A 26,323-nucleotide genomic window follows, 5' to 3' on the forward strand; every position below is an offset into this window, starting at 1 on the left:
AAATTATATATCCAGAGAAGAAAATAATGAAGAAAATACACGTATTCTGTCTTACATTTACAAAAAAAAAATGTGCTTATGTGCATGCATCATATTTTTATTCACATTATTTCATGATGGATTGATGCAAAAAGAAAACAACTGCTGGAGCACAACCTACAAATGGCAGCTGACTCCATGCCTTCCACATGTCTACCTTCCTGAATTGTCTTTACCAAGTTCAGGTTAAACCTTGCTCCAGAGAAATTACATTCCAATGGAAAAGCAAATAAGTGATAAACGTCTTCTGCAAATGCAAGCAAACACCAAGACCATCAGAATCTTCATTTGGCATTAAAATTAATTTCAGTAGCTTTCTACTTCACATACATAACTGCTGAGTAATTTCATCATAAGAAATGATATTCAACAACATATCTCAGTATCTTACTATTTAACATTTCATTCTGAGATTGTTGCTTAGAACGCCTCTGTTGGCTGTGGAATTTGAAGTTTGGCAGTCTATTGCAACCAAATTCAGATTCTTGATTTATGGAATCCCAATTCATGTCTTCAATATCTACAGCAATAGCAGTGGCACCTTGGTTGAGAGCATATCTTGTTGCTAGCTAAGGATGGATTTTAGGGTATTAAAATAGGTATGGTGCATGCTTCATTTCTTCAAAAGTTCAATAATCAGATTCTATTCCAGTACAAAATAAAGAGACTAGCATAAAGTAAACAATAGAGCAAATATTGCATTTTCAATACGCACATAGAGGCAGACAACTAAACCAATCTACCATGAAGAATGCAAAATTTGGTATGTTTATTTGGATCTAATATCAATGAGCAAGAATAGATGATATATTGATAGCTTAAACAGAGCTCAACTGATGACTTAGCCAAGAGACCATTCTGGAACTTGTAAAAAATTAAAATGGTTAAACATGTTCTCAAAGCATCTCACAAATTACTATCATTTATTTTTTATTCTCAATCTGTACACAGATACTTTAGGTAGTCCCCCTTTTGCTATCATTTTTGCCTGTAATTATGAGTTCCATTGAATTATGTTGCAAACTCAAGGAAACTAATATAATTTCCTTCTTTCATTCTTTCATTCTTTGAAACCTCAGCGCGGACTTTAGCATCAATTTAGTTTTACACCAAAATTAAATAATATATTTTAATTGTGCAAAGAGAAGCCCTGAAGTCAAATTATCAAACCATGCTACCAAGTAATTTAAAATAGAATGAAAACAAGTACTAAAACAAAATTACATTTTCCCGTCACAAATATATTGCCAAACCAAGATTGTCTTGTCATTGCTCACTACAAGTACATGCTATTGGAAAAAGGATACTCTCGGATCCCAAGTACACTATTATGGTTTTCCATGGTGTACATGTAATTACTACTACTACTCCAAGGAAATGTCTCTCCAACTAACTTAAGGGCTGCTGTAGCGCCAGAAGTAAAAATGCATTTGTAATCTTTTGGTGAAGCATTACAATAAGCCAGAACCTGTAAAATCAGTGCCACCCTGTCAACACACCATAATTGCAATAACTATATGAGACGGTGCACTCAAATATAAATGCTAAATACAATTTGTCCAGTGGAAACTTCGAACAATTCTAGGCATTTCTTTGATGTTCTAAGATGAAAAAACATCCCATAAAAATCACACCAACAAATATAGATTAAAAATCAATGAAGCTGAAACTGGAACGAATAATTGATTGAAACATTTAAAGAGAACTTAAAGAAAAAATATTGATATATATTATCCTCTCTCAACCTGAAAATGGATTTTATTTCCATTTTCTCGAAAATGTTTTGCTATGCAACTATTTGTATTAAATCATTAGTTATTTTGAAAGATTGCAGAATAGGCTTTACTGTGAGCATATTTGTGTTGGAGTTATCTAATTCAAATACAAATTAGAACAAGCATTAGTATTTCTATATTAAAGATAGTTTTAATGTAATTAAGTTAGGATACAGCAATTATAGTTGACCAGTTATAACATCACACAAAACCAATAATTTGATAAAAATTTAAAAGATAAACATGACCTTTTGGGCCAATGGATCTATCTTACATTCCTTTGAACTCTGGTCCACTCACTCAATTGCCCAATATAAATTACCAACTCAATATAACAAGCACAAGAGTGTTATCAACAATAATACAATTTAATAAAAATGATGTAATTGCAAATGCATAGAAAAATCTAGTTCTAAAAGAAATAAAGAAACCTTTGAAACATCAGATATATTCATAATATTTTCAATTGTGTTAGCTCTCAACCTAAATTGTTGGTTCTGGTTCGAAACTTGCTTCATGTTTTCAGATTAAGTTTGTCAATGTGGCTAAATTTTTTGGGGTTTGGTTCATTTTGGGTTCATCATACAAAAATCATATATACATACTATTGTGACATTTTCACACATTGCCCACTCCAAATGGGGACCCTCACTTTTTGCTACGCTTACGTGTCTTAGTTAGGTCATCTTCAAGCTTGGTGGTAGTCGTAGTCGTTAGCCTTTGCTAGTGAGAGAAGGTTCAGGCTGCTGAGTTGCTATGTTGACCTAATTGACAATGTTACTAAGGTTGCAGGAGGTCATAGGGGATAAGTTGAAGCGCATGTAGTGGAAACCTTGCTTGCAATTCCATTAGGAACTACAAGCACGGCATCTAGGGTCTTGTATTTCAGGTATACACTATGTAAGACCTAGAGGGGAGAAAATTACCAAAATTCTAACTTGTTTATGAGTGTGACTTGTGGAAAACCTTTTCCCCTTTCACATTCAGCAAATTCTAACCTTCATACATGCATTTGGGGTCATTCATGCAACTGAAGTTTGTTGTAATTTCCCTTTCTTAGGCATCTTAGACTTGAGCGGAGGTTGGCCTACTATTAGGGTCCGGTAGGTCAACAGTGTGGTTGGGGACCCAACCGGGGGTCGTAGAACTCAGTAGGGAGCTTTTCGGACCTTTCAGATTAGAGTTTTGGGGTTGAAGCCATGATTAAAATTGAAATATTAAAGTCTGCCTTATGTAAATAGTAAAAAGTGAATAGTAATAGAGAAACATAAGAGGAATAGTGAAAAGTGCCCCCCATCCTAGTAACTTAAGTCGTTTTTTAAAAGGGGGCCAAGTTCACAATGAGAAATTAGACCCTCAAGGATATTTTATGATTTTAAGGCCAAATAGTAACCCCAAAATAGATAAAAAGGCATTTTGTCTATTATTTGGATTCATTCTTACCTCTCCATTTTCGGATCAGCAGCTTGCATGAGGGTTTTTGTAAGAACCCTTACTAACTTTGCCCTTAAATCATTGATTTCTACCCTTGGGAATTTTGTCAAACACTTGTCTTGCAAAGTCTGTACTTGCTGTTATGAGTTTTCTGTTGTATTGTTTGGGTCTTGTACACTGCAATTAATGTTTTGAATGCCTCTAACCATGAAAGATTGACTAACAATGTCATAGAAATGATATGCCAATTGATTTTGATGCATATAAGTAACTAAAAATAACAACTACAGCTGCTTGACAAATCATCAAACACTTGGCATGCAAACTAGAAATTATGTGGCAGCAGCATAATGAAGTTTTTATTAGTTATTCTCACACCAAATAGTTACAAAGGTATAACATGTAATTTCCAAACCTTATGACAGCAAAATTAGAGAACCTGATATGTAAAATGCTTGCTGCAAATGATGGTCTCCACTCTTCAATGGACTGCCAATTAAACACGTTCCTGCTGTAGCTACGAATAATTTGCCAATTAAATGCTTGATTTCTTAGTACTGTAGCACGTCACTATTCACGCCACTGTAGCGTTTCACTATTCACGGATTACTAGCGCGAGTACTGTAGCGTCTACTGTAGCGCGAGTACTGTAGCGTCTACTATAGCGCGGGTACTGTAGCAGCAATTGTATCTTGAAATGATTGCTTCAATTCTGATTTTTAATGGCTGCCAAATGAAACTGTAAGTCTGCAATTGATATATATTCGAAAAACTACATACCCTAGATGTCTTCCCTTCTTTTTAAAGCCCAAATAGAACTCCAAAATGAAGCTCTCCTGATATGCCAAATTCAGTGGATATTTCACCACCTCAAATGGTTGCAACACTGAAGAATTGTCGCTCTCCAATGGCTGACTGAATTAGAAACCCTTGGCTTCTTCTCCCAAGTTCATAACAAACAAATATCAATTCTCTGGATGGATCATATAAAATGAGCTCTTAAGTCCCTTTTTATTCTTTCTTATGAGAGCTCGAACACTTTCTTGGCCAATGTGGGATTAAAGACATATTCACACATTATAATATTAAAGTGACTTTATTATTATAAAGTTACTTTATAACTTTATAATAACATTAAAATATTTAAATAAATCACTTAAGTCACTTTTAATTAAATTAATTAAATATAAAGTCACCTTTTTTTATTTTATTTTATTTAATGACTTAATAAGAAATTAATTTAATCAATTTCTCCTTATTTCTCCACTTAGCCTTCGGAGAATATAAGGCTAAGAACTCCACTGAGATGCTAAAAAGGTGGGGACATTACAGTTTCAGTAGCTTTGGGCTTCCATGAACACCAACTTCTGGAAGATTTGGGGCATTTGGACGAAAACCCATCTCTCCGGGTATCAGTTTCCATCAGAATACAGCTTCAGTGTGCATATGGCAGTCTTCTTTGAGGATTTAAGAACAGATCTATCAGTTTGAGGGCAGATTTTCTACAATTGGTTACAGGGCAGACCTTCTAGAGGTCATTACTATCTATTTCCAGCTCTATTTTAGTCAGCCGCTACATTTTGGGATGAAGGTTTTCAAACCCTAGAGTGTATTTACATCAAACCTATGAGCACATGTTAAACCGCTACATTTTGGGATGAAGGTTTTCAAACCCTAGAGTGTATTTAGGGTTATACCATTATTTGGAGCTGATTTCTATAATTTTATTGGCTGGAATTTTACATCAGACATATGAGCACATGTTAATGGTATGTTCATTGTTCTTTTAAGCAAAAATGAAAGTTCTTGATTATCTTCCTTCTATATTATGCATTTTGTTATGTTAAATCAGCAATCTCTTTACATAATATTCAAGAATCTTGCTTAAACTTCAAAACCAATCAAAACAAAAACCAGTCAAACCCCATCCAAACATACGCTGGCCAAAGACTTATCAGCAATTAAACATTGCATAAAACCTCCTAATTTGGATCAGATTGGGTGAAAATTGGATTGGGGATCTTTCAATGTATCAGAGCCATGATCTTGCCAGCCTATTGGGTAAAGATCAGTTGTTTTCACCTCATTTTGGTTTGACTTGTGATTGTGGACAGCTAAATGGGAACAATGGGAAAGGTGCCTAGCAGGGAACAAATGTTGAGGGACAAATGTTGAGGGACCTTTACCATTCACAACAGAAGATACTTCGAAAATTGCAGCATGTTGAAGATTCCCTTTCAAGGAAAATTAGGCACACTAATGGTTCATCTCCATCTACAAGGTCAATTAAGAGACCTCATGCATTGGCAGCAACTGATGCAAGTATGAACAGCTCTCATAAGTATTGCTCCCTTCCTAAGAAGATACGTGACCTCCTTTCCTTCACACAATTTATGGATATACCCAAAGAGGATGATGATGAGTTGGTATCTATAAGTTCAAATCCGCAATGTAAGACGAAAAATTATTCAAATGAAGTATGCAAAAATCTACATGAAGAATTTGATAAGCATGCAAATCTGGTTCATGAAGACAAAAGCATAGCATTGGGGAATGACTCACATGAGGCTTCATCACCTTTGCGTGAAGATCCACAAGAAGACTCTATAGGAGAGATAAGCATGGCTTCCCTTGATGTATGGCATGAGATTAGTATGGATAATGATGGTATGGATTCTTTAGGTAATCACAATGCATCATCTAGTGTGATAGTTCATTCCCATGATGACAAAATTCCTACACATGAAGAAAAATCAAAACATGGCACTCTAGATTTGGGAGTCAAACATGAAGTATATATTGTGGATTCAAGCCACAAAGGTTCTAACCTTGTACATAATACCATGAAAGATGTTAAAAGGACACAAGATATGTGTGATGGGTGGTTAGAAAGAGCTAAGAAGGCAAAGATGCTTGCTGCCCAAGCAAGACAGCACTTACAAGTTACAAGAGGTCAAAGAACTATGCAACCAGCTAGATAATGCAAGGAAACAAAGGAAATCATACATTAGATCATTATTTCTTCCAAGAGAAGAATGTATACAAGTGGAGTATGCAAAGGAAGATCTTCTCGAGATAAACAAACAAGAAGAACATGTTGTTGTGTGTGAACAAGAGAAGGGGTATAATTCAGAAAATTCAGTATGTTTATCTGGTTTGCATTATGAGAATCATGAGTTTCCTCTTTTAGAGAGTTCTTTCAAGGTTCAAAACTATGATGATAATGGACACACACTTGGTGAACCAGCCACTAGTTTTATACCTATTTGTGTAGAAGGAAACATTATTGATTCCGTTTTCATTGAACATGCATCATCCACAATTAAAGAACAATTACTAAGATCATATGAGGCATTTTGTCTCAAACAGCTGACTGTAGAGACTAAGAGATTCCCTAATAGTAAGATCTTACAATTTGATAATGTTTGGCTTGTTTTGCATACTATACCATAGAGTTGGTTAGTAATGAAAGACAGATCAGCTTTAGCAGCTATAAATTTATGTTACTTGCAGCAGGTCACACCTCATAGGCCAGCACTCATGGAGGAACCATCTTCCCTCAAAAAAGATACAAGAAAGAGCAATAAAGACACCTTGGAAAGGTATGAGCATAATTCTGGTTCTTTGAGTCAGGACAGCAATATTGTGACATCACATGGGCACAAATCCAAGAGGGATAGTGGTGACAAGAAATGTAGCATGGTAGACATTCATGGGAGAATAAATGAGCATAAGGCAATAGTGGGAACTTCTACTTACCAATGACCTAATTTTATAACAGCAGTTAGAGAAGAACATAAATCGATTGGTATGTTGATGCCTCACCTTTATGATGTTGACACTTTGATTGAGTATAAGGATGTCATAGTTTCAAGACTTGATATGCTACAAGATTGGTGTGCCAAGACTATGCAAGTGAACTCATGCATTGAAGTTTACCAAGGTAATGAAAGAAAGGGCACAATCAGTTCTAAATCTCTCATTAAGCAAAGCAGCATTATACTCTTTCCTTTACATAAATTTGCAACTCCTATTCATGGAGTAATTAGTGAAATTAAGTTTTCAAATGTTGGTATACATGATGCATGGTTATTTTTATGATGCTTCTTCCGAGAGGATTGAATTTGTTTATTTTAGAACAACAGTAATAAATCAGTGCAAAGAAGTTCGTGACATACACCATTCCATACATATTGAGAAGCAAGACTTCTATAATTCTGAGTTTATAGTTGATGTTGACAACGATATGAATGAGCGTGAATTTATGGGTGTTAGTCTTAGAGGATCAGCCACTCATGAATTACTTTTGGGTGTTAAGGACGACATCTACATTGCAAATTTAATGTTGGCACGTAATTCTTACGACTGTACAACTGTTTATTGGTTGACTGACATGGGTTATTTAGTGACAAGTGGTTGTCGTACATGGCTGTTCACTATATTTTCAGAATTGTTTGGATCTACATCAGTTTATGGGTTAGATTGGAGTGTGCAGAGACACATTTACTCGATAGATAAGGTGTATGAGATGGGTTTTTTTCTTATGCATGGGTATACAGAAATCATTGACGCCACTTTAGTAGTTGCTGGTCTAATTTATAACAGCAGCCTTGAGGTGATAAATTTGACAGGTCATGAGGGTAGTTTTCAGTATGTCACACACCTTTGGACAGCAGGCTCTGAAAGCATTTATGAAGGCAAACTTGGAAGGTACAAAACAAAGGTGGGTCTCATGTCGATGATTAACCATCTCCCATTTTTACATGGTTTCATTCATCTTGTTATGCAAGAGCATGTGATAATAATTAAAGAACCCCATTGCATGCAAGGTTCGACATTGTGCCTTTGTTTCATAACAATATCATTCCTTGATCAAACTTCAAAGGCATATTTGGTTAAGGAAGAAGACAACATGGAACTTGAGTTTACCCATGGAAGTAAACAAATTGTGTTGAAGGCTACCAATAACGATAACCCAAAAATTGTGGCAGCCAAGTGTATGCAAGCATACTTTGATGATGATAATACCAATTGGAGGTATGGGGATAAATCGGATTATTCCCTTTATTGCAGCAGCAACATGTCTCCTTATACTCATGACATGGCAACCTTGGTACATGGTGCTAGCGGCGGTATAATATCTTCATGTGATGATACTTCATGCTTGGCAATGGGACTTAATAAAGGTATACATTCAGAAAATTCATTGGTAGCAAAGGAATTGCATCATCATTTGGTAACTTTAGTGGGTACATCTTTAAAACCAGCCCTTGATGTAGCCAATATGCTTGATGACTCCAAAGGTATGAATACAAGGGAAAAATTCAGTCCTCATTCTCTGACTTATAACAGCAGTGATTCATCCTCCCCTTTTTCATGACGCGGGCGCTCCTGTACTAATGAAGAATGCTTTGGTCATGATAAGTCACATGGTATATCTCATTTTAGGACTGGGTTTAGATACTTTAGAGCAGCTGATATAACTCAGACCCAAATGATGAAAGATGATTGGCTAGAAAGGGCAAGGCAAGCCAATTTATTGGCTCAACAAGCCAAGATCAATCTTCAACATGTTTGTGATGTTCACCATTCATTTGATGATGAGAGACATGAGTTGCTTAATTCAGAATTTCCAGTTGACATATTTGCTCATTCTCTCAGTGATGATAGTGATTTGGTTCATGACTTTCTTAGTGGGCCAGCCACTCGAGAGTTGTCTGTGTTGAGCAATCTTGGCATACATACTTCATTTTTTAGTTTGTCACCTATTTCACTTGATGTGGCAGCGATATCTTTGTTGATTGGTGACTTCATATTCTTCGATTCCTTATGGACTAGTGACTGTCCTAGTTGGAATCATATGGCAAATCCAGACTTTTCATTGTCTACATCAGTTTCCCAGTGGTATGGGAATGTTTGGAGCTACACCTTTGGGATAGAGTTGGAGTGTGGAGTGATTTTCGTTGATTGGCATTGGTTTGTTGGCATGTTTGATATCTCATATATTGCCGATCAGAGTTATAAGTTATAACAGCGAAGTTCAGTGGCCATTTGTGTTGGTTCATTGGCATGTGGGGGTTCGCTTTCACATTGTTTTGATATTCTACAAGCTTGTATGGCTACTTCATGGTGATCATTTGGCATTCCCCTACTTCATCTTCTACAGCAGATTTTTCATTTTGATATGGGATCCGGGTATTGATTTGCTTGGTACATTATTCCACATGGATTCCAATATGTTGCTTCATGGTTTGTGGTGCTTGAGCATTTTAATCAAAGTGGAGCAGCGGGTTGTTTGGTGTTTGCTTGATGGCAAGCAATCTCGGGAAGGGAGGACTGTAATGTCCCTTCCTTAGGCATCTTAGACTTGAGCGGAGGTTGGCCTACTATTAGGGTCCGGTAGGTCAGCAATGTGATTTGGGGACCCAACCGGGGGTTGCAGAACTCAGCAAGGAGCTTTTCAGGCCTTTCAGATTGGGTTGAAACCATGATTAAAATTGAAATAATAAAGTTGGCCTTATGTAAATAGTAAAAAAGTGAATAGTAACATAGAAACATAAGAGGAATAGTGAAAAGTGCCCCCCATCCTAGTAACTTAAGTTGTTTTTAAAAGGGGGCCAAGTTCACAATGAGAAATTAGGCCCTCAAGGATATTTTATGAGTTTTAAGGCCAAATCGTACCCCAAAATAGATAAAAAGACATTTTGTCTATTATTTAGATTCAATCTTACCTCTCCATTTTCGGATCAGCAACTTGCATGAGGGTTTCAGCAGCTTAGGGCTTCTAGGAATGCCAACTTCTAGAAGATTTGGGGGATTTGTACAAAAACCCATCTCTCCAGGTATCAATTTCCATCAGAATGCAGCTTCAGTGTGCATATGGCACCCTTCTTTGAGGATTTATGAGCAGATCTATCAGTTTGAGGGCAGATTTTCTACAGTTGGGTTACAGGGAAGACCTTCTAGAGGTCATTACTATCTATTTCCAGCTCTATTTTAGTCAGCCGCTACATTTTGGGATGAAGGTTTTCAAACCCTAGAGTGTATTTAGGGTTTTACCATTATTTGGAGTTGATTTCTATAATTTTATTGGCTGGAATTTTACATCAAGCCTATAAGCACATGTTAATGGTATGTTCATTGTTCTTTTAAGCAGAAATGAAAGTTCTTGATTATCTTCCTTCTGTGTTATGCATTTTGTTATGTTAAATCAGCAATCTCTTTTACGCAATATTCAAGAATCTTGCTTAAACTTCGAAACCAATCAAAACAAAAACAAAAACTAGTCAAACCCCATCCAAACATACGCTGGCCAAAGACTTATCAAAAAATAAACATTGCACAAAACCTCCTAATTTGGATCAGATTGGGGGGAAATTGCATTGCGGATCTTTCATTTCTGCATCTCCTAGGTATTTCGATTGATTCTTTGTGTCATTTCTGAGTGGGGAGAGAAACATCTCTTATCTTGCTGCATCACCTCCTTTCATTTTAGCATTTCCTTCTTCGCTTTTCCTCTGCAAGTTGTTAGGATAGGTTTAGAAGCAGAATTTGGATTGTTGAGTTGGTTCAACACCTGCACTTGGACTGAGATGGAATTCGGCCTTCTCCACAAATTCAACCCCTTTGCACAAGGTCCCACACTTTGGGGTTGTTTCCATGTTTCACAAGGTTGCTGAGTTGATAGCTCAACAATGGTGCGAACTTTTGTGACAACAATTTCTGGCACACCCAATGGGACTCATCCTTCATCGAGCTGAAGATTTGGTGTGTTCTTCAGTGTATTCAACTTTGGAGAGGCATCTTTCAAGCACTTGGCGACTCTACAATCAGTTTTGCGAATCTATTGGTATGTTTTTATCTCTGGTTGAGCAGATTTGTTTGCTCTTTTAAGCATTTCATTAAACAAGTTCTACCTCTTCTGAATGCTTTATAATGAAAACATATCATGGGAATACTTTCTTTTCCCATCCATCACATGAGCCTCCTAGTTATTTTCCTTCTCATCAACAATATCAAACTCAAAACACTCCCAGTTTCATCTTAAACAACCTCATTGCAATAGGGTGTCAACACATCCAATATGCTTGCCACCCTCCCACCCCTGCTCAATCTTCTTGGCAACCTAACCATGCTTATCAACAACGTCGAGAGGTCTATTTTAATTCCTTCCAACATGCCGATCAAAATGTGAAAAGCCTACAAGATGTCAGCATCAGGGATATAATGTTGAGCTTCCGAGAGCAGTTAGAGGCTAATGAGAGGGAGCAGGAGTATAGTCTACAGCAAGGTCAACTTGCTTAGGCTCAGCTTCAGCAATAACAAATAGAAGCCCAAAGACAACAACATGAGGACTTCCTTTTAAGGTAGCTTGCTTCTACTAGGAACGAGGAAATTAAGCAGCGAGCAACTATAGAGATGCAGCTCATACAAGAGGAGGGTTCTACCCCTAAAGTTCCCAAATTTAAAATCCCAAGCTTTAAGCAAGGGAGATCTTCTAAGCCTTAAAATAAACCTCCTAGGTTTAAAATCCCAAGTTTCAAAGGATCTCAAGCTATTGTTTTACAGGAGCCTTCCCCTCTACAACCTCCCTTGCAACATCCCCTATCAAATCAATCTCCTTTTCCTGACACTATTTCACTCTTCAAAGGTGGACCTGTTGTCTGGAAGGAAGATTAGCTTGATCATCATGTGGGGAGAGAGGTATTGTCTACTAATGGTGAGCTCCCTTACCCTCAACAAGATCAAGGTTCAGACTTGCTGCGAAAAAAATTTGAAGATTATCTACAGCAGCCACGCATTGAGCGAAAATGTGAGGACAACATGGAGGAACTAGTTAGATCAGCTCTTGATGTTGATCATTCAAAACATATCTCATCCTATGATGAGAATGGTGAAGAAGAGATATTTTTGATGTCCTACCTACTTTTGTTCCATTTTTAGAGGATAAGATGGAGATTGATGCTCCTTTATGTTCAAAGGATATGGTTGTTGCTACACATGTTGAGGAGGCCACAAAAAATGATGTTATTGCTACAAGTAGTATGGGGAACGGATCATGCCATGAGCCTGAGATTATTGTAGTTGATTTCCAAGAGGAAGAAACATAAACGAAGAGGCAATCTGAAGATTTTAGATCTTATTAAGTGCCTCATACATCTAAGGTTGGTGTTGATGAGCTAAGTATCAGCTCACGTGATTATGATGTATAATGGTTCTACCATGTTCCGAAATGTGATGATGTTGAATATGAAGTTTTCATTCAAGGTGAAGATGTTTCGTTTAGCAATAGAGACAATGTACCTGAGCTTGAATGTTTCACTTGAGACCAGCGTATCACAGATTGTGATGTTGAGCAGCAACATATATGTCAAAAAAGTAGTTCCCTTGTTACTCAAATTGACAGTATACCTGAGCTTCAAAGTTTTCTATTTGATGTGCACAAGGAACCCCCTTGTGCAAGTCAAGAAGAAGGTATTGTATACTTTTCATCACTACGTGAGTTTGAGGCATTTTCTTTCGGTTTCAACTCACGCCTGAAGGAGGTCACCTATCGTGGAAACAATGATGTGCCCCTGTATGAAGGAGATGCCTTCTCTTGTGCAAGGGGTAGTTCTTCTGAGGCTACCATACTTCAAAAACACTCACCCCTTGCTACTATATGTATGCTTGATGCATCCCTAATTGTCTCAAATGCCTACACTCTATGGCTTCCTTATGGTGGCATGGTGAATGGTGAAGTGTTCTTTCACCATATAAGTAGTAAGTATGATCTGATGCATGCATACAAGAGACATCAATTGTTGCAGTTGGCCAATGAATGCAACTATGGTATGAAGGAGTGTAATGTTCCGTACGCAATACGGTCTCCTTCAAACACTATTGCTCCACGTACGGTGTGATTCGTATGGCTTCCTTAGAATGTACGGTGGTGACCGTACAGTATACTTCGTCCAGCAATTGGTGTGCGGTGACGGATCAGTGACTTTGACCGTACGGTGAGTGTTGTGCTTTAACCGTACGGTGGGGATAGTAGTACGGACTGAGCGTACAGCACTGCTGGTCGTACGGTGATAAGTCGTGCCTCGATTGTACAATGGGGATGGTAGTACGGTTTGGGCGTACGGTAGTGTTGGTCGTACAGTGAGTGAATATCCGCCGAGTCCCACCCCTCGAGTCCTCCAAACGCTTAGACAATTAGTGTTTCACAGAGGAATGAAATGAAATATTAATATTTCGGACACAAGACACTTCAGATGGAGATTCGCGCTTGCCAACGAAATAATCCGAGGGTTCGCACATGCAGATTACAACAGATTACACAGACTCCGAACAGAAGCAGAATAGGGTGAGAAGAAACTCCCACTGAAACTGTCGATGCGAAGTAGGGAGGATCTCTCACCTCCGAAATGGCAGACAAGTTGAACTCCAACTAGAATTCGTACATACAAAGAAAATACCAAATTTGCATACCAACACAAATGACAAACTCGGCCATAAATATGGGCTCCGGGGAATTTCCCGAAAGGTTACAAACAGGCCGACACAACCAAACTAAGAATTGACTAATCTAATTAAATAAAGAGCCCAAAAGATTTGTTATTACATTTGGGGCCTTACAATAAGTATTTAAATTTTATTATTTAATTATATCGGGGACATCACAAGGAGATCAGCTCCTTAAAACATCTGTCATTGATAGAGGCAAATGCACCAATTGCCTGTTGTTGTAAATCAATCTAAATATTAGATTAGAGTTTGTTTTTCTTTCATAAGTGCTTTTGCATCTGTTGCATTCTTCTCAAGAGAATGTATGCTCTAGTTTCCGGCTTCCCTCCAAGTGTTTTCATGCACATGTTTTTGGGTCCTTCCAGTGACTCAGTGCCCAATGGATGCTTAAGGCTTCTAGATTCCATGCTTAGCAAGCAAGCATCCTGCAAAGGTCGCCATAATGTTGTCATTTTAATGACATCCTTGGTCCATCAGTGAGAACCGATCAGAGATATGTTCCATGGACCAGCGTTGCCCCAGTTGATCAAGGACAAGGCCAATGGTCATGAAGTGTTATATGTTGTCTTGTCAGGAGGCAAGTTTTGAAGCCCTTTTCCTTCCTTGAACCCAAAATCTGGAAATTCCCAAGCCCTTTTCCTTCCTTTAACCCGAAATCCCGAGGTTCCTGTTTCCTCTCCCCTTGCGGTTGAGTCCAATGTCCAACTTCAAAAGACTTGCGACACTTTCAGATGACGTGATCACCACTCAAGACTATTACTGCTCGACTAGCTCCTGCGACTTGTCTACTTTGATTCATGGAGCTATAGGGGCGCATTCAATGATTTTTGCAGGATTGCCCTCAAGTGGTGTCCAAGGCCATGCTTATTTATGGTTACTTGATAGCCTTCATGCTCTAACTTTGGAATGTCAAGCAATCCACCTTCTAGAAAGACTTTTCTTCTTGGCATTGCCTTGCCAGGGTATGGCCAGGTTGCTTGTATGTACACCATGTCAGGCCTATGCACTTCCCTGCCTTCCTTGACTAACATTCCTTTGTGCACACCAAGGTCAAGGGTTCCCCTCCTTGACCATTGGTCTCTCCTCTGTGAACAATTTTCTATATATAGGTTGTTAAGCCTCATTGTAAAGGGTTCTCTCCCTGCTGGCTTGAGCTATTCTTATGCTCTTCCACTTCTCTTGAAGAATTGTAAATTTCTCGCATTTATGCAACTATAACTTTGGCCATTGGCCTTAAAATGAATTGAAATTATCATTCTTCCCTCCTTTCAACTTATGCATGTTGTGTATGTTTCCTTACCTTCATTATAAGTGTATGTTTTGTGGCTTTCTCTCCTGTATAAGTTGTGTTAACTTAATTCTCAGTGTGACTTGTGGGAAACCTTCTCCCCTTTGACATTCAGCAAATTCTAACCTTCATACATGCATTTGGGGTCATTCATGCAACTGAAGTTTGTGCATCTCTTGGATATTTCGATTGATTCTTTGTGTCATTTTTGGGTGGGGAGAGAAACATATCTTATCTTGGTGCATCACCTCCTTTCATTTTAGCATTTCCTTCTTCCCTTTTCCTCTGCAAGTTGTTAGGATAGGTTTAGAAGTAGAATTTGCAGTGTTGAGGTGGTTCAACACTTGCACTTGGATTGAGAAGCAAGTTGGCCTTCTCTGCAGATTCAACCCCTTTGTGCAAGGTCCCACAATTTGGGGTTGTCTCCATGTTTCACAAGGTTGCTGAGTTGATAGCTCAGCAAGAGTGCAAACTTTTGTGACAACAGAGAGGAATACTCCTTATATAGAAAATTACAAGACGATCTTTCCATAATGGAAATGATCAAGAATAGAAACATGAAAGACATAAAGAAAACTTCCTCAAACTAACCAAAAACGAAAGACAAATAAAAGTTTCTAGATACTAACTAAATTAATAAGATGACCATTATATCAATATTACAATATTATTTTAATATAAGGCAGCGATAAGCATCCACTTGTTAAGGATGAAGAGACATCGTCGTCCCTCCTTAGAATCAACACTTCCATTCATAATCACACATGGAGGTATCAAAAGGGAATCTGCTCATTTGGAAAAAGGCATCGAAGGAGATCAGGGGAAGAGATATTAACTCTGCATCAAAGAAGAAATCAGAATTAAATACTATCATTATCAGAACAGCAGATTGGCATGCTATATCTTACTTATTATCATATGTTTGTTTACATTTATGTTATGTTATGTCTACATTTTATCAAGAATAATGAGTAAATATATATAACTGTAATATAAATTATTATATTTATTCGGGTAGGAATATGTATAAAGAAGTATTGTCAATAAGATTTGCATTTGCTAATAATAGGGAGATCAGATTTATACTTAATTTCATTTGTGTACATATGCATTCATAATACATGAAAGATTATTATATTAATGGCCTAGTCTTTAATCATTCGCTATTGCCTTCAAGACTATAGGTTGGTGTGTGTAGGGAGAAGCGGAATAAATCCTCAGGAGATAGGTAAGCCTAAGATTGGGTATGGACGGAGTCTTGAAACCTTGAGGGAGCCTACATGTAGACTGATTTTCAAGCCCCCTATGACATTAAATCCCTATCCTCTGTTAGGGTTAGGAAATAAGTAAGGATGTGACCTAAAAATAATAATTATTGCTTTTATTATGAATAATTAATTGTTCTCTAATTTCAATAATCTGATTGAAGGCATGACAAGTGATGATGATGTGCGTTTAAATATGGGAAACAGGCTTACTCCTAGTAGGGGAAATTACATAGAAAGCTACACAGGCTTTCGGGATCTCCTGAAAGGGGAAAGGTAGGAAAACTAACAGAAAGAGGAGGGAGGAGGAAGCAAAGGAAAAGGGTCTTATAAGTGTCACAGAATTTATGAAATCCAAGGGAGCTAAGGCCTCCCTTGGAGGACAATGAAGATCATTACATGAAATGTCAGGGGTAGACGCTTGGTCAAGCATCATTGCAACAAGCCAGCAGTTGATATCGTTATGCTTCAAGAAATGAAAATTAGCATGGAAGAAGGGGATGAATTCATAAGATACTATGGGCATTGGACACGAAAACTTCACAACACCAAAGGATTGGCTAGGGGATTGCGAATATTGTGGTCCCCACACAAGGTGGATATTAGAATTATTGAAGCCAATGACGATTGCATCTCTTAGAGATATTAGTTTTCCACAATCCATAATAGTTCTTGCTATAGCTTCTGGATTAGATTGTGTGAATTTGTTTGCAAAAAAAATTCACACAATCTAATCCAGAAGCTATACCAAGAACTATTGGATCTCTTTCTCAGAAAGAAGTAGAATTATTGATGCTAAATTCCCAATGGTCAATATTTATGGACCGACACAAACAAAGGAGAAACTAAAAGTTTGGAACAACTTATGGCCAAAAACAGATACACATGAGGAAAGCAAAGTGATTCTTGGAGCTGATTTCAATGCAATCATTGCCCTCTACAAAAAGAATGGTGGTCTAAATAAAATCAATAAAGCACTGACAAGAGGCTTTGTTGTAACGTTTTCACACATCACCCCATTGCAAATGGGGACCCCCACTTTTTGCTTGGTAGATTGCATGTCTTAGTTAGGTTGTCTTAGCTTGGCAGTGGTTTCTTAGGCATCGCTAACCTTTGGTTGTGAGGGGGAATAGATTTTGTCAAGTCAAGGTTGAGGTTGTGTTGTCAACCTTGCCAAGATGGTCAAGTTGCTAATGTTGTCAAGTGTTGTCGAGTGGCTAAGCAAATAGCATGTCATTGGGAATCTCTGATTGACTATGTACTAGAAAATCTTCTTGTAGTTTCGTTAAAAACTGCAAGCCTAGAACTTTAGGGTTTTGAATTTCAAGTCTACTTCATGTGAGATCTAAGGGGTGAAAGATATAAATTTTGGCTAAGTAAGAATTGACCCCCTCAATTCATGTAAAAGTTATGCAAGGGAACCTCAAAATCCTGCCAATGCATTTTGGGGTCTCAACTGCCCCTATCACCTTGTGAACTTTGCTCCTTCATGTGCGCTACACCAAACCTTATTCATCTCACCTAATCAAACCCATCATGCAAGCCAACGCTTGAAGTGCACTCCATTAGGGGAATGTTCAAGGCAATACAATATATATGCGCTCAATCCTCCAATCATTTTGTGTGACCTCAAGGCTTAAATGCGCTCAAGGTCATTGTTAGAGTTATGATGAATTAGCTAATGATTATTTATTTGATTATTAGTCTATTATCCTCTACACTTAAGCTAAACTTAGGCATTTAATAATATTGTAGGTATTTAAAAATTATTCTAGTTATTAATTACACATTATCCCTTTAGGGTTTCTTTAGGGTTGCTATTCTCCTTTTATAAGGATTGTATTGTACTTTATTTAATTCCCTCTCTGAATGATAATTTTTTTCTTGAGACCCATTATTGCTTTTTTGCTTCCATTCTTCTTTTGTGACAGGTATTTTGCTTGCAGGTGTTCTTGGGATCTCTGAAGTTGTATTTCTCAACTTCTTCAGTCATCACAGATAAGCGAGCTCAAAAACAGCAAGTCTGCAAAATATTCTATGCATGCATACCCCTTAAACCCACCATACCTAGGGCCCTTCCTTATACGCTCAAAGGGAGATGGTGATGCAAGAATTTGATTAAGTGATGGAGTAAGGATGCTTTGATTAAGTGATGGAGTAAGAATGCTAGATACCTATCTAGGAGCGCTCATTAGGTTGTGCAAAGTTGAGCTTTATATGTGCTCTAGAACTTTAGAGATAGTCAAATTCAAATGAAATCGACTAAGGGAAAATACAACTACCTCCTCTATATGTTCAATGGGTTGTGCTCTCCCTCCTCATATGCGCTAAACACATCATGCAAGACCATCTTCATGGTGCGCTTACCTTTACGATCTTTTTGTGCAAGGTGGCACCTCTTATGCGCTCTATAAGAGGGACTTTGATATGCGCTCTATGTTGTAGGCATGATGCATGGCAATATGTAATATGCGCTCATTTCTCGTTTATGCAAACCTGACCTCTAAAGCTGATGTACAAACTCAGATATCAACTCTACCCGTGTTATGCAAAGGAACCCTCCATAGTCGTTGAGCAATTTGTGCAGAGGTATAGCTCCAACCCGCTATGCAAGTACGGGGCTCATATGCACCCAAGGAGGGAGTTGAGGGGGTTGATCAAGACCTGAAACTCTAAATTAGACTTGGAAGGAGGTGGAAGTCAAATCAAAGACCTCAACATCAGACTTCAAAATGTGTAAAACTAGACTCATCATAAGTGCAATCTAGCTCATCATATGCGTTCTAATAAATTATTGTGCAAAGGACTTACCTTAAGGTGCTCCTCCATCTTGTGCAAGCAAGGTCATAGAACCCGCTCAGCCACATTGTGCACACATGCAACTTAAACCCGCTTATGCAAGTGTCACCTTCATGTGCACTCTCATCATGGATTTGTGCAAGGTTACCTTCTAAGTGTGTTGCGCAAGGGAGACCTTAAAATGCACTCAAGGAAGTGAGAGTCAGATCAAGGGGCATGTAAGTCCGACCTTAAGTGAGAGACTCAAACCTGAGACAACAAACAATCAGCCCTATAGTATTAAAGATCACACCTAGGGCAGAGGACGGCAGACCTTATCTTAATAAATAGTGCATTGTGATGGCAAGTCTGATTTGAATTGGTGTTTGGTAGGAAGGATTCACCTTATATTTGTAGGCACTCAAGATAGCCAACTTGGAGGAAAGACTAGCCGACCTTACTGATTTGTGCAAGCAACCATGTGAAATCCGCTTTGAATTTTATGCATAGGGGCCTTCAAAAGCTGCCCTACAAGAGAAGGCTAGATTTGTGCCCATGCATATGGATGTCTCAAGCATGTGCTCTATGTAGGATTGTATAAGGCTTGAAAGTTTGAGTGTTATATGAGAAAGCTTAATGATATTTAGTATTTTAATTCACCATTTGTTTGTTTTGTAGGCATGAGGCAAGGGCACCATAATCAAGCATTCAAGAGCTAGCTTGGCAACATGAAGAGGTCAAGACCCCAAGGCGTGAAGAAGAAATTAAACTCACTAGATGAAGAAAAAGGCTTGCCCAACATCATGATAGAGGATATCACAATGGTGCAAAGGAAGAAGTAACATTGCCTTATAGGTCAGAACATCAAGATTCAAAACATCACCATGAAGATGAGGATTCAATAAGCAGAGACATGAGACAATCTTGAATTTCCTTCGAAAATCCAAGAATAGGAGTCATGCAAGGGGACAACCCTAGTTGTGCAACGTGAAGATACCCCCCTTACATCATGAAGACAGGATCAAACATAATCAAAGGCGAAATGCAATACAAGGAAGAAGATTCCCAAGTTTGAGGATTGAAGAGAGAATGTGACCAATCTAGATAGTTTCAGAAGAGTTAAGAAAAGTTAGATGCTAGATCATGATGATACGATTTGGGAATATGCCTCATCCTCATCACCTTAAGCACTTGGATAATATTGAGTATCAAGAGATATTGCTCAACCATAGACACTTCTTTGTGATGATCTACAAGGCAAGTTGAGGTGGCATCCTATTCATCACCAACCAATCAAGTTGTGCAATGTCAAAACGTCCTAATACACTGAACCTGATTCATCCAAGAGTGAAGTGACACATGACACTTTATCAATTATTGTTTCACATACCTAACCTACTTTCTCATTGGTTAGAATTTCAAAGAAGAACATGTGTCCAATTCAATGTAATTATATCATTGGCCAAGAAGGAGTTTGTTGTAACAAACCCTAATTAGGGTTTGTCATGTAATCTTGACCGTTGGTCGTGAATTGATCTGAGCCTTTGAATTGTAATGAGTCCTCTATATAAGGCTCAAATCTCTCATTTGTAAAGGTTAATAGTTAATAGAGAATAGTTGATAGTTAGATAGTAGTTAGCACTAGAGTAGGAGGAAGCTATTTTTTGTTGCCAAGACTTGTGGAAATAAATACTTGATTTCATTGAAGTTATGGTGGATTTTTTTGTTGTTTCTTCATTTTTCATTGTTTCTTGTTACTTCTCAACATTAATTAGAGTTAATTAATTATGGTGGATGCTTATGAAAATATTGTGATATATTCCTTGGTTCATACTTTTTGTGGTTTGCTGATTGTAAGCCACAATGCAAAGTTAGCTTGAACCTCATTATTGCTAGGTCCGATTGTGAATGTTTCATTTGGATTGTACCAACATTGGGTATTCGGATTGCACCAACATTGGGTATTTGGATGATGTATTTGCAGTATGAAAATCTTTCATTTCCTTTGAAGATTGCATCGGTTTTGTGTAGTTGTTGTCGTCATGACGAAGAAAAGCTTGATTTGAGGGAATTTGTCTATTTAAGTATTATCCATTGTCATCATTGTTCTTAGGAGTAGATTATATCTCTAAACCCTTAATCTCTTTTGCCTTTTATCTTCCAAGCAAGATAAGTTAGTTCCCATGTTCCAGCAAAGTTCCAACCAAACATAAGTCCCTTGTGATTCTAGAAAATCACATCATATCACTGAGTCTATCCACAACATTTAAGTCACATAGTTCGCATTGTAAACCTTGGAATTTCCTTATTCGATCACATCATTTAGCATATAAGGTTTCTTTGTTCTAGAGAGGATAGAATACGTTTGTATTTTATTTTGTGTTCGAGGTGCATATAAAACAAATCAACAGGCTTCCTAGAGTGGAATTGTCTGTAAGAACCCAACTTGGCTCTCCTCTGCTGACTATTTCTTTTGAATGCAGTAGATTTGAATTTGTTTTGGTTTTTGAATGTTTATGGATTTTTTTGTGTTTTTTTGGTAATAATGAGCAATGATACAATACTGAAATAAACTCCTATGCTTAAAATAATACTGAAACAATAATATTACTACTGGAATTAATTTATGAGACTATCAAGGGAATGTTTGTTCTGTTTTATGGCCAATATGCCTGAAAAACAAATTCATTACAATGTAAGATAAAAACCTGATTTTTGCTGTCCCAGTAGATGAAAAATCTGCAAACTGCAAATTTTAATTTTTAAAATTTTTTACTGTTCACGCGGTACTGTAGCAATCCGTACGGCGGCACTGTAGCAATCCATACTGCGGTACTGTAGCAATCCGTACTGTACTTGTTAATCACCAAAATTTCTTCAATAAATCTGCAATAATTTCTCATGAATTTATTCTTCAATTCTACGCAATTAGATGCAAATAAGACCTCTGAATGAAGTCTCCCTGAAACCAAATATCACTGAATATTTCATCCGCTCAGATGGTGAACATTGAAGCAACTACATCCTCCAATGGTGGCTGAAAACCCTAGTCTCCAGAGCAAAACCCTTTCAATTTCACAAATGCCAAAATAAAAATAGCAATCCTCCCCTTCTTTCCAAACTCAACGCTATATATCCTTTTTGCAAATCGTACCCTAATCCTCTTAGTTACAATTTTGCTTGTAGTTTCATTTAATTTCACTTTGGGTGTCAAAACGATTTTAATCATTAAATGGGCATTTAATTTTAATATTTCAATAGTCTGGCTCAGATAATTTAATTAAAAACATGGCCCCGTCTAATGATGAGTTGACCCTCAAGTTAAGTGATTATAATATAAAGTCACTTTATAACTTTATTATTAAATCACTTAATAATAAATGCTAAGTTATTCAAACTTGTCTAACTCCATGAATATTTTGAATTTAGCTATGCCATCTGAAACTGGAGCTCACCAGTTGACCACCCATCTGACCGTGATGTCTGCTAAAAATAGCAAGGGTCCATCTCCAACTGCTAAAAATAGCCTGGCCAAGCCAAACTCAAAGCAAAACTCATCATAAACAAACTCTGGCAACCCAGAAGTGTACTCTGCTCTATCCTCGGAAGATCTCCACGCCAAGGTGACCCTCTATCCAATCCTACTAGCCTACGAGGGTCTTTGATAGACTAATCACAAGCTAGAGTGATGTCTCTAGCTAGAAGGGGACATCACGTTGTCTTTCAAAGACAACTATTGGAAGAATTCTTTTCCTCTAACCCTAAAGTTGAAAACAAGATAGGTGCTTTCTGTCTCTATTATTTCAAGGAGTTTAAATTCCTGGCACCTCATAGCAGTTGCTTCTATGTCCACACAGAATGTTAAGTTCACAAGAAGAAAATCAGTTCACAAGAAGTAAATAAGTTCAAAAACTACTTGAGAATTTTATGTGCAGTCATGCACATAGATGTCACCTTTAAACCCACCAAAACTCTGGCCATAAAAAGATAACTGTTTTTCCTTTTTATAAGATCTAATTAAAAAAGTTAAACCAAAAAGAGAAGATATTATGGAGCATTCACCATTTGATAAGTTCTTCAATTAAAAAAAAATTAGGAAAATTCTTCATTTGTTCCCCTATGTATTTGGGAAGCTGTATAATGATGAAGCTAAGATTTGCCCCTTCTTTTCAAAAAACAAGATTTCCTCCAACCGTAAACCCCATTGCAAGATTTGAACTAGCCATCACAAAAACTTAAGATATTTCACTCCCATTACCTAAAAACTTGCAACCAAATTACATGGAGGCGTTGATGCACATACCATGTTCAGTTGACTCTATATTGCACCTCACTTTCAGATATTTTCCAAGTGGTTAAAGTGTCATGTCCCCTAACAAATGATTGAATATTGTATTAAAATATTAATTATATTATATTATATAAATCCTCCCATTCGTTTATATAAATAATTAATATTCACTTGCTTTATGATTAAAAGACATTTTCTTATATCTTTTGATTAGCACCGTAAATAGTGTCTAACTATTACGGGTTTTCTAACTACTTGATGCAATAAAAGGATGGATGGGAGCCGAGATGAGGATATACGGGAATTATATACTACGTAATGTTTCAAATAAAGATGGATAATCTATGAGATATCCTGTATACAATTGTTTTCCTTTCGCCAGCCCACTGGCCTATTGGAACGAAGACTCAAGGAGCAGAGCACAGTAAGAAGAGTTGATGAAATTGTTCATACACGCAATGGCAGATAGGCGTCCAGAAGTTGGTAAAGAGGCACGTTGTTCCCACCTTTTACCGAACACTTCCGAAGTCATTCTTCGTATGCGAGAGAGCTCTATCATCAGGCGAGGTTGCTAATGCAATTCGGGTTCACCTTGCGGAAGAGGAAGATTGGGTTACGGGCATTCTTCCGGGTTAACCGCGCAGCCAACAGAAAACTATTGGAGTTGCAAAGGGTGTAAGCGGTGGTATACCACCGTGTTGTGCGTTGCACACGCCTCCTGTCGTCGACAGGGTCCCCCCTTTCCAGTTTTGAGTTTTTTGATCGTCATCCCGAGAATCGAAGCAGAGTTTCTCGTGTCTCCTCGAGCGAGTTCGTGATCAGTTCGTAAGCTGATCGACGTTGGAATAATGAACCAATGAGTCCTCTTGACTGATCTGGCTTTCGGGCGTAAATACCAAAAGTTTGTTCCAAAATTTCAAAGCTTAACGTAATGCAAACATTTCGGACCCCAGGTCCGAACTTGGCGAAAGTCAAGTTGAGGTAAAAGGGAAACGTTATGCGCTCCCCCTTTTGGATTTAAGCGTCCGAAGGTGAAAATTCAAAATTTTGAAAGCATAAGGTGGCAATCGCATTCCGGACCCTAGGTCCGAAATTTCCAAAGGGTTAAAATTTTCGAAAAACATAACACTACCCATCCATTTCGGACCTTAGGTCCGAACTTCAGTGAAAGTTGAGTTTTAACGCAGGCGAATGCCCACTTCGGACCCCCGCGTCCGAATGTCAACCAAGGTGAAAGTTGAGTTTTAACGCAGGCGAATGCCCACTTCGGACCCCCGCGTCCGAATGTCAACCAAGGTGAAAGTTGAGTTTTAACGCAGGCGAATGCCCACTTCGGACCCCCGCGTCCGAATGTCAACCAAGGTGAAAGTTGAGTTTTAACGCAGGCGCATGCCTACTTCGGACCCCGCGTCCGAATGAAAAGGGCGTGTTAAGGTTTTAAAACACATATCAAACACGCACTTCGGACCTGTTGTGACCATTTCACACATCGCCCCATCGCAAATGGGGACCCCCTCTTTTTGCTTGTTTTTCGCTCGTTGTTCGCTTTCGTTTTTAGGATTTTGTTAGTCTGTTAGTCGTCTGGATTTAGGGTCAAGCCTTAGGGTTTTAAATTTTGTCTTTTCAGGCCAGAATCCAGTCGTTTTTTAGAGCTTTTGAGCTTCCTTTTCTAGGATGCAAATTTTGAATGCAATGAATTCGCCAAAATGGTCTAATTTTCGATTGGAATGTTGATGCAGAGCTTAAATTTGTCTAAGTGTTGAAGATGAAATGTGAATTTTTGTCCGATTGAATATTTTGACCAAATTTTGACCTTTTTGATTTTTGATCCTAGGCATTGGAATTGATTTGTTTTCGCCTCGTGAAGTGTTAAAATGTGAAAAATCATGTTATTTTGGCCTGTAGGAGCTAAATCGCTCCTGTCCCTCAGTGAAGGACGGGAGCTCATTTTCAAATATCTCACTACTCCTGCAGAGTCCGGACAAATTTCGAGTTGGAAGTGATGGAGAACGGCGATATCTTTCCATTGAATATAAATTGAAGATTTTCATGAGCACAGAAATGCCTCCAGGAGAAAAATCGCTCCTGTCCCTCAGTGAAGGACCGGAGCTACAAATCAAATTTCGCCTTGTCCTTGCGAGAGTTCGATGACTTAACAGTTTGAAAGGGTCCAAAGGAAGATGCTTTGCCAAATGAATATAATTTGAGATGCAAAAATGAAGGAGAATGACCTAGAATGCTAAAATCGCTCCTGTCCCTCTCCAAGGGACCAGGGCGAGGTACCTTGTAGCTCTCGTCCCTCTCCCAGGGACCAGAGCGATTTCCTTCATTAGCCAAGATCCGAGCTAAAATCAAGGCAAGTTTACGTACAAAGGCAAAGGAAAACATGAGATGAACGCATTGAATACAAATTGAAGATTTTTTTAGACGTCCACAAGAGTGCTAAGACCCAGTTCGCTCCTGTCCCTCAAGAAGGGACCAGAGCGAATTTTGGTATAAATGATTTTCTGGCCAAGTTACAGACAATGTCAAGGCATGGACGAATGGAGTAGAGCATGACGAGTCCGTTGAATATAAACTTGGAACCTGACAAAGTGAAATAAGAGCCACAAAAGGAAGTTCGCTCCTGTCCCTCTCCAAGGGACCAGGGCGATGTTAGCTATATTGGTCATTGTGTGCAAGATTTACGTAAGGACAAGATTTCGCAAGGTCTTAGACGGTCCACGGAAAGATAGAAAGGTGATGCATGAAGATTTCAAACGTTAAATAATCTCCAAAATGGACTTAGGGACCATATCGCTCCTGTCCCTCTCCAAGGGACCAGGGCGATTTGCTTGGGATCCTTCGTTTTGCTTCAAGTACGTGCTAAGTCAAGACTCCATAAGGATAAACAAGGTTCAAGCCATCATTTGAAGATAACATGCAAGAGTTTTTGGGCGTCCAA

The 26,323-nt window shown here is 38.1% G+C and overlaps 1 protein-coding gene across 2 annotated transcripts in view; it reads right to left on the reverse strand.

Annotated features, from left to right (window-relative positions):
- Positions 1-26,323, reverse strand: part of LOC131051356 (molybdenum cofactor sulfurase) — a 385,620-nt gene that overhangs the window by 292,212 nt on the left and 67,085 nt on the right. The window contains exons 4-6 of one of the 2 annotated variants that reach the window (XM_057985836.2): positions 1,347-1,507; positions 431-597; positions 157-286 (exon numbers count right to left, since the gene is read on the reverse strand). In XM_057985836.2, the coding sequence (XP_057841819.2) occupies positions 157-286; positions 431-597; positions 1,347-1,507 (458 nt within the window). Of the gene's footprint in view, positions 1-156; positions 287-430; positions 598-1,346; positions 1,527-26,323 lie in introns of both variants that reach the window. The other variant, XM_057985837.2, reaches the window with a different exon arrangement.

This window comes from Cryptomeria japonica, chromosome 11 (assembly GCF_030272615.1).
Source record: "Cryptomeria japonica chromosome 11, Sugi_1.0, whole genome shotgun sequence".
NCBI lineage: Eukaryota > Viridiplantae > Streptophyta > Pinopsida > Cupressales > Cupressaceae > Cryptomeria > Cryptomeria japonica.